Source organism: Venustampulla echinocandica (assembly GCF_003357145.1).
Source record: "Venustampulla echinocandica strain BP 5553 chromosome Unknown scaffold_1, whole genome shotgun sequence".
Taxonomy (NCBI): Eukaryota; Fungi; Ascomycota; class Leotiomycetes; order Helotiales; family Pleuroascaceae; genus Venustampulla; species Venustampulla echinocandica.
The window spans coordinates 470,527-479,815 of NW_022474206.1; the positions used below are offsets into that span (position 1 = coordinate 470,527).

A 9,289-nucleotide genomic window follows, 5' to 3' on the forward strand; every position below is an offset into this window, starting at 1 on the left:
CACAGATTGATGTTGAAACTGTAAAGCTCATTTAGGAACGTCATAGTAGACTAGGTGGAGATGCATAATGTAGTCCCTTTCTAAAGCTCGTGTACGCAGTATACATCGAGGTTTGAGGCTTCTAAATTCTGCTACGATAAGGCAGATGTACCGTCCCTAGGGTGCGCCGCTCCAATTTTAATACAACGACCTATTCTTTTTTAAAGCTCCAGCTTGGACGCTAACCATCTTTAAGTAGTAAGCAAACCCTAGATTTCCACCGAGGAGGTTTCATCGCAGGGCGAAGTACGGGTTGGGAACTTGGGACCCCAAGACCTACGAGTATTCTGAGGCCGAAAGATAATATATGGAGCCAACCCCGAGGGCTTGCAGAGCTGGTACGGGAAACCCCCACGGTAACCAGCCCATTTTATATCAGGGAATGAAAATCAAGCATCGAGATTCAAGAGAAGGCTCCAAGCAGGACGACGGGAAACATTCAGCCTTGCCATTTCCCCGCATCTCCAATCACGTCACATATAAATGCCCATCGCCAATCAGGTGGTACTTCGTATTACGAGCGCAGGTTGGCTTTTAGTGGCGCTAGAGAAGAGTCATCCACGGGGCTAGATGCATATGATGAGTTCGCTTTTATTTGACGCCAGAGCGGGCGGAAACATTTTCTGCTCTGCAATTCCCCTGGTTAACTCCGAATGAGGCGTCGCAATGGGAGGGGTAGAAATTGGGTGCAAATACATTCACGTGCAAGACGATTACTCCGCCATAAAATGCGGCGAGGTTGCTGTTTTTTATTTCTTGCTTGAATCAAGTTGAAATTCGCTCTTGGGTCATTTTTGTTGTATAACTTTTCAGTTGATTTCAACAACCCGACTTCTCTCTGCCCTGCATCAATCACCACCACACACCATGAAGGGCATCATTCTCGAAAAGCCAGGCGGGGAGTACTTACTCTCCGACTCTGTTGCCAAACCAACCCCCGGCAAGAACCAAATCCTCGTCAAGTCCCTAGTTACAGGACTGAATCCAGTGTAAGCTGGTCCCCCTAAATGACCACTATGGCTGCTAAGAACCGAAAATAGTGAAGGCATCCAGCAACAAGGGATGTTGGTGACAGCCTGGCCGATTGTCCTCGGATGCGATGCCTCTGGCATTGTTGTGGCCGTTGGAGAGGATGTGAAGAAATTCAAGCAGGGTGATGGCGTGTTCGGTTGCACGAGGCTTGGTGAGCCTGGCTATGGCACATTTCAGGAATATGTAAGTCGACCATTTCTTCCTCGGTCCGCTGGAAAATCCTAACATAGTTGGCAGTTCTTGATGGATGAACATATTACGTTCAAGACGCCGGCCAATATAACCTCCGTGCAAGCTGCCACGATCGGTGTTGGACTATTGGTGCGTAGAGTAGTGAAGTGAAAGCTGTCAAGTTTGCTAATATGTTGCCTATGGAGACGGCTTCCATGGGTCTTGTCAGTGGAACGAAGATGCCCTTGGAGGCTCAACCCCAGAAGAGTGCTGAAGACTCTGAATGGGTCGTTATTTTTGGAGCAGCTGGCTCCGTTGGCCAATACGGTGTGCAGGTAATATTGACTCAATAAGACAACCCAAGTGTACACTGACACAAACGCAGCTCGCAAAGCTTTGTGGGTATAAGGTCCTCGCCTTTTGCTCCCCGTCGAACAATAAGGTGACATCTAAACCCCAATGATAACGAACATCAAGGGACTAATGCCATCACAGCTGGTTGAAGGCTTAGGTGCAGATGCTACTTTGAGCCACAGAATCCCAGTTGCGGAACAGCTACAAGGGATAGCAACCATCACCGGCGGTAAATTCTCTCGTGTCTTTGACGCGAGTGCAATGGCAGGGGATACAGGCATGCAAGCACTTGCCGACCAAAGCAGCATCTCAGATTCCGCCAAATATTTTACCACAACGAATGATTGGTAAGTTGATGCTACGCATATTCCTACGAGTGCTAAAAATAGCTAACACTCTGTATTCAGGGCTCCTGTGGAGCCTAGAAAGGGAGTGGAAATACACCTCATAACCTTGGGGCTCATCGGAAAATCAGGAGGTGTAAGCGAGGAAACCGTGAACAAGGACATCGAGACCTATATCCCAAAACTAGAACAGTTTCTAGAGAGCGGGGTTGTGAAACCGAATGAGTATGAGCAAGTAGGAGATATTGGAGTTGAGGAGGTATTGAAAGGTCTAGGGGCTTTCAAGACTCGCAAAAATGACGGAAAGAAATTGGTCGTAAGGGTGTCTGCAGATTAGCGCCTTGAGGTCGTCTACACAGGACTTCAGATACGTAATCAAACATTGTCTCCTCTCCAAACACCGTTCTTAGGTATTGCTTTCTTGGTGCTTCTGCAGTAAAGTACCATGCTTCTATAATCATCTTGCCGACGGGCGCGCTAGAGCGGGTGGCTAGAACCTATAGTTCAAGGACCCTTTTTCGAGTGGTTCATGAAGTTCCAGGATACCGTCCTAAGTAGATTTGGCCACAAATGCTACACGTCAGCGAACAAAGTGTTGAGGGGCTCGGAAGCTGATCGCAAGCTTGAAATTTCTGTGTCGATGTCGCGTATGCCGATTTCTAATTCCTCCAATCCCCTCACATAATCCGCCACATTCTCTCACCAGAGGCTTTGTTCCAGGACCCACTTTGTCACTCATTCCAAAAACTTCAGGTAGCACTTGGCTTGATCTCAAAGTCAACTTTCCTTAATAAATACTTTATGCCCCAATCCTTCCTCTCTTTCCCCTTTTCCTTTCATTTCCTTTCGTTTTGATCGTCCGTATTCCCGCCAATAGTGAAATGCCGTACGCCGGCTCAAAAGCGTATCGTCGCATAGGTGTCCGCATTTTGGGACCATAGTAATCTCATGGACAAGAGGTAAAGTGACGCCTTCCTAAGGATCTTTAGTCATGCCTCTCAACTGAATTCCACCTCTTCCGGCCCGTGATGAGCAACTGGAGATTTCAAGATGTCCAAGATGCACTCAATTGCCTTCAGGAAATCCGCTCAACAGCTAGAGAAAAGCACGAGCTCGTATTCAGTTATCATATATTTTCTTTGCATCTTCGGTACACATGGACCAGCTATAAAGTGTCACTTGAAGTCTTGAAATTACTTTTGGACAAGAATTTCTCCATGCAGCATGGCCAAGCTTGCATCATCTCTCTTCGCCCACTCCTCCCAAGCCTTGGCCATTTCTTCAAAATCATTCTTAGTACCTAGGCCGAACTTTAAGGCTTTCTCGCGCAAAGAACCCCCTCTGAGTTGATCACATAACCCCTGGGCTAGAGAAAACACAGCCATTAGGGCCATAATCGCAGCCACAAGAAGCAGAGTGGAAAACTGAAACCTACAGCAGGTTTTCCTATCGCTCGGTGTATTGTATGATGATGTACTATAGCCGAGCGTAATCTGACTCCGCTCGACACCAACCTTGAGTGCCCAAGAAAGGAGCTGTCGGCCTGCAGTTGGAGTGCCACCACCGGCACTCATAAAGCCTGCCATGAGCTTATGGAAATTGCACAGCTCGGGAAGTTTGGGCCAGACGCACTCCGTCTCATAGTCGCCCTCGCGGGCCGCGACGATGCCGCCTCGCTTTGTTACTCGGAGCATTTCACGCAGCGCATCCCACGGGGTGCCAATGTGGACCAGCACCTGATGACAAAAGGTGATGTCGAATGTCTCGTCGGCAAAGGGGAGCTTGTAGACACTGACCGGCTGAAACTCGATGTTTTTGACGCCGGCCATTTCAGCAACAGCTCGTGCCCGTGGCAAGATGTTGGGACTGAGGTTGATGCTGGTAACGTGGCCGCTGGGAATGAGCTTGGCGAAACTCACAGAGATGGTGCCTGAGCCGGCGCCGACGTCTAAGAGCATCAAACGGGGATTGGATTCCTTTATAGACTGCAACTTGGGTAGTAAATGGGCAGCGCTGTTTTTGGCAGTCTGCAACTCGTGGAGGATCGCTTGAGCGGGCGGATGGCCTGGCTTCTCGCTAGGAGTCTGGTCTTGCTCCATTACTATTGCTGGTGGACGGAATTAAAGGAGGATTGATATCTAAATAGACTCAGGAAATTTCTCGTAACTTGGAGTTGCAACTGCTGAAGTTGGGTGTTGCAGACTATGCCCTTGTCACTTTTTAGGTGACTAATTTCGCTATTAGTAGTATAATATGAGAGGAATAGTAATCAAGGGCTAATTCACAAGCTTCTCTGTTTCTAATCGTCATGTTGTCACCCTATTTCCTCACGGAGCCTTGTATACTTTGACAGTACTAGTAGCTTAGGTAATGGCAGTATAGCTTTTTTTTAAGAGTGTTACTTTCGGCTCTGGAACAGATCTCGCCCGTATAACTCTGAGGGATTCGATATTTACTGGCATATAGAGCCTGCGCGATTCATTAGGGCCATTATGTTGATAATTGAGACCAAATTAGCACATATAATACAACGCAGAGAATTAGTCAAAACAGGTTATAGAATTAAGGTGATTATATTAATTAAATAGCCTAAGACTATTGTGTAAAGCCTCCTATATATAGGCAGATAAGTATATAAGTTAGAGAGATTGGGCTACTCTATATCACTGGATATAAAATATCAACGTAGAAACCAATGTGAGATAGGTAGCAGTGACGAAGATACACAAGACGGGCGCGCAAGGGGTAGGAAAAATACCAATTATTAACTAGCATCACATTAATTATCGATATGCCTTCCCCTGCTCAGGAAGCTCTACCTCGCCACTCGAGAAAGAACAATGCCCAATCTCTCCATCTGGCACTTGGATACTTCCCCACCTTACAGGCAAGCACCCTTCATCTTCTTGAAGCCCAGTAGTCTCTCTATTCTCTAGTTGAGGGTGGGGATGGCATGCAGCGGCAATGGAAATGCTACAACTCCCCGCAACCGGCATGCCCGTCTTGAATCGTTTCCTACTCAGAAAAATAAGGCAGCAAAACATGACAACCCCGACTGCCGTGGTGCTAACAATGGCAGTTGGCGAGTACCCGCAGGTGGTAATGTCGTTCGCAGGATCTCGCTGCAGGGTGGCAGAATATGCCTGGATCATGACGAGAAACAGGCTCTGAGATATGAGCCAGTGGAGGAGGGTCAATGAGATCATAAGGGGAATAGCGTATCGGTATGGGAGCGAGAGGAAGTATTTACTTCTTTGTGATCCTCTTGGATGAGAGGAGACTCGAAGGCCTTTGTGGCGTAGCGCGTATCTACTCCACTCGTCGGCCATGAGCATACTGGTAAGGAGGCTATTGGACGTAAAGTAAAGCATGGAGAGTATCAACTGGGGCAGATTTGCGAGGATGGCGTTAACCACCAATGATGTTATCCACGCCTGCCCCGAGGAGAGCAGTGATTGCGCACTAACCTCCCCAAGTCCAATCTTCCAGATGCCACTATTATTGAAAGGTAAGATTAGCCCTACGGCAAGGACAGCAACACATGCAAGAATGGCCACGACGTAGCTATTTCATTGTTTGTTAGTCGTCAAGTTATGGACACCGACACCCATAGGGGGATCACGACTTACAATCCGATACCTAGAATCCATCTCGATCGAGGGATAGCTGATCGCCATCGTCTTAGACTCCCATCGAAAATTAGATCACCATTACCACACTTTTTAGGGTTTCGAGCGCTATCCATAATCAATAGACACTTGCTTTCCGAGAACTGGTTGGGTGTCCTCAGGAAGGAGGCGACAGCATCCCCCATGGTGAGAATTGGGGTGTCAACAAACCAGAACGCCATATAACCCATGAGTATAGCCTTGAGAAGATTGAGACTGATAACCGTCACCACTAGTGGCAAGCTGTATTGTAATTTGCAGTGCGAAGGGACCGTTTCAACAAGGCAGTAGTCGACGTGGTGACCACTCACCGTCCACTTGTTATCTGCTGCCAGAGAACGGACTTGTGGCAAGAGCGTGAGACACTGTGCGTAGGAATATCTCGTAGTCTGCAGATCTGCGCATAGCCATCTATAGGGATTTGCTCCGGGGTTGTTCTCTAACGAGGGGTTATAGACTTCCTGCTGGTCTACGACTATGTATTTACTTGACTGGGTGATATCGGTAGTCACCACAAGCACGCTGCCATAAGCCGACTGGTAGGCAGTGGCATAGGCGTCTATGCAAGCAGAATTATCAAGTCGATATAGCGTGCCGTTCTGTGCCTTTTGATGGAGCCGCTCGAATGCTTGTTTGATATTACCATCGCCTGTGCCCAAGGCGAGGCTTGACAGATCCATCTCTGTAAAAGACCCGCTGCCTGCAAAGATATTATATGCATCGGCAGATATAGTTGTAAATATGGTGGAATTGTATCTGCACATAGGACGCTTTAGCTAAGGTATCGAGCAATAGACGTGGGGAGCGGCGACACTCACATCAGATGGAGCGGGACGGACGAGCACGCTAAGCCCACCCACAGCCAGGATTTCATCTTAGATACCCGGAACAGATTGTGTAGACTTGGCACGCCGATATCCATCCATTTTCCTCTCTGGTGTTCACGATCAATGTCGCTTCTCGTGGGCGCTGAGAGGCATTGCTTCATGACAAGTCAGCACGAACCACAACTGCGTATTGCAGAGATACTCATTTTCATTGTAGCTAGGACTTACCATGCAATAGTTGCTAGCACCTAGGAGAGTGGTGCCAAAAATATTAATCACGAAATGAAGCCCGACACCAGAACGTTCGACCTTCTTGCAATCGCCTTCATAGAGGACCCCTTGGCTGTCCTGAAGACGATGATGCTGGACAGCCCATAGAGCAAACCCCAGGTTGACAAAGAAGACAACAACGCTCGCGATAAATCCAAGCAGGAGTCCATGCCTCCAGCCTTTATATCGGTCTTTGAACCTGCCGAATCTGCTCTTGTGCTCAGTAACTTCTACTTTTCCGGGCTGGCCCTTCTCCGCGTCGGCGGTGCAATTGGGGAGGGGCTTGGCTAGTGCAGAAAGCTGGGTATCGTGTTGAGTTGATTCCAACTCTATTTCTCGTATCAACATCGCGAAGCATATTCCATGGCTTGGTTGAAGGTGATCAATTCTTTTATACCTTCGTACTGGCGACACAAGCCTTGGCTGTCAAGGCTGTGCGCAATAACAAAGCGGCTTAATAGATCCGTATCTTACGAAGTACATTAGTACCCAAATCTAACCAGGAGCCATGCTTGTGGCGCTAGGTTCGAGGGCCTTACCCAACGAGAGCTGGTGGCTCCTCCGACGGCTTGCATGATCGACAAGACGCTCTGGCACTAACTCCTACCGAGGCGGCAGTGCAGGTACACAGAAATGGCAAAGATCTGAGACTGAAATCACTATGAAAGCCGCACTGCTATCATTCCGCTGCAATATAAATTTGTCTATTACCAAGCACGTAAGGAAAACATGCATATAATACACTAATATTATGTGAACTAGATATACTGAATAAATATTTCAACAAGTAGCTGTTTTCGACATAAAAGAACTTGGAAAGAAGTCAATATATTTCGCTTCTGGATCATAGTCCAGCGCGTGCGAATTACGAATTGCGAGTTCAGTTCTGGTTGGGAACTTCTTGAAGATCCCCTTTCAAGGCTTCCGCTCATCCTTGTACACCCGTAAGCGCTACTCCTCGATCTCATCCCATGGGGTATTCTTCCTCGAGCTTGGACAATGTTGCCCATCCTCATTGCGACATCCGCCATCGTCGCTGCTGGAATCGGGATCGCTGTCGCTCAGACTACCATCGTCGCTGATTCCAGCCGTACTCTATCTCTCCGTAGCAGTTCGGCCTGCTCTGCTACGCCAGAGCCAGGTTCGCGCTGTATCGTTGCTAGGATTGTGCGCCCTGGCGTGCGGCCCGCATCCCGCAGAGGTTGTGTCTCCTCATCAAAGATATCGCTCTAGCTATTCGGTAGAAGGGAAGGGCCTCATTTTCGTCTAGGACGCCGAGTATAGAAACGGCAGCTGAAGAACCAAGTTCGGTAGGATTCCAAGTCCTGGTAGGAAGGAGAAAAGCAGCGCGCGCAACGCGGTTCTTATATTCCGGATTCCGGGTACGCGGCGGCTGGCCCGTGCACGCGGCCCGATGCGGTGGTCGCGGTTTCCGCATGCTGACTTGCCGCTCCATCTTTAAAGTTTTAAAGTTTTAGAGCTTATTTTCATTAAGATTCTTTTTATCAAGCTTATTTTATACTATCGATTTCTACATTGACAGTCCGCGGGATATATATATCTGGTAGGCCGCTTTCAGCCGGTCCATGGCGATATCAAATCTCTCCAGCTCCACGAAGGACACCCCCGTCACACACGCATGTAGCTATTAAAATTAACGGGATTGAGAGACTCGAGACGCCGATATGCGCCACGAGAGCGATCGAGTCCCGCGTATCTTTGCTACGCGTCACGACGCATCCCTAGACAAGCGATACTCGTAAGCACCGTCAAGCGAGAAAGAAAGGGGTTGATCCACACCGGCGAACAAAGAAATTTATTTGAAGACAAAACTAACCAAGCGTGCTCCAGTGGCACCAAGATCCTGCTCATGCTCCAGATGACGTGGGTTTTGGTGGCATCACATCCGCTGGCGGCAGCATCCATGGCTAAGGTCGACGTGAATTTTCTGGGCTGCCGCAGGTCGCTGCATCCATGCTCGCTCAGAGCGAACACCTCGTCGGCGATGAGATGGAGGTTATGATGTTGGCAGAAGTGCATCGGCTCAGTCAGATTTCCTTACTATAGCAACGGCCCAGCGGATTGTGCGGGTTCATCACCACCACGGCTGTGACAGGGACAGGCGCGTCTCGAAGCCTCTTTTCCAGCGTGGGGATCATGCACTCGCCAAGGACCCGTCAAGGCTGCCGACGCCCACCGGAATCGGGACGATGCTGGTGTGGATGTTGATGAAGACCTCATAGGCGCCTGGCCGGCGGTTAGCAAACGCCCCTACAACATATACCTTCACGGCAAAACGGCGGTGGTGGAAGAGAGGACGGCGCCGTGCTTCACCCCAGCATCCATGAGGCTAGTTGAGACCCTGGTGGGAACATCAGTGAGATCTCTACAAGGTTGCTTTTCGGTTTCACTCACTTTGTCAGTGACTTGCGTTGCGGCCGCGTCGCGGAAGACCTCGAGGATGTCTTTCCAGATGGTGTAGTTCTCGGCAAACGAGAGATTGATCCAGTTGCTATCGTCTACCACACCACCTCATGCTCAAAACAATATCTCGTAGCTGAAAGCATTTGGGGAGGGAGGGGGG

The 9,289-nt window shown here is 48.9% G+C and overlaps 4 protein-coding genes across 4 annotated transcripts in view; 1 reads left to right on the plus strand and 3 right to left on the minus strand.

The window, feature by feature from the left end:
• Positions 1-906: 906 nt before the first annotated feature.
• Positions 907-2,277, plus strand: BP5553_02683 (GroES-like protein; the record flags this gene model as incomplete). The annotated part of the gene is made up of 6 exons (XM_032011306.1): positions 907-1,028; positions 1,080-1,254; positions 1,309-1,392; positions 1,449-1,577; positions 1,738-1,943; positions 2,004-2,277. The coding sequence occupies 6 exons, from the start codon at positions 907-909 to the stop codon at positions 2,275-2,277; spliced, it is 990 nt and encodes a 329-aa protein (XP_031870999.1).
• Positions 2,278-3,133: 856 nt separating this feature from the next.
• Positions 3,134-4,039, minus strand: BP5553_02684 (uncharacterized protein; the record flags this gene model as incomplete). Its single annotated transcript, XM_032011307.1, has 1 exon — positions 3,134-4,039. The coding sequence occupies one exon, from the start codon at positions 4,037-4,039 to the stop codon at positions 3,134-3,136; it is 906 nt and encodes a 301-aa protein (XP_031871000.1).
• A 684-nt stretch (positions 4,040-4,723) lies between these two features.
• On the minus strand, positions 4,724-7,053 carry BP5553_02685 (uncharacterized protein; the record flags this gene model as incomplete). The annotated part of the gene is made up of 3 exons (XM_032011308.1): positions 4,724-5,504; positions 5,570-6,384; positions 6,664-7,053. The coding sequence occupies 3 exons, from the start codon at positions 7,051-7,053 to the stop codon at positions 4,724-4,726; spliced, it is 1,986 nt and encodes a 661-aa protein (XP_031871001.1).
• A 1,713-nt stretch (positions 7,054-8,766) lies between these two features.
• Positions 8,767-9,289, minus strand: part of BP5553_02686 (uncharacterized protein) — a gene marked incomplete at both ends in the record, with an annotated part of 1,826 nt that continues 1,303 nt past the window's right edge. Inside the window, 2 exons of the mRNA XM_032011309.1 lie at positions 8,767-8,952; positions 9,121-9,217. Coding sequence (XP_031871002.1) covers positions 8,767-8,952; positions 9,121-9,217 — 283 coding nt within the window. The remainder of the gene's footprint in view (positions 8,953-9,120; positions 9,218-9,289) is intronic.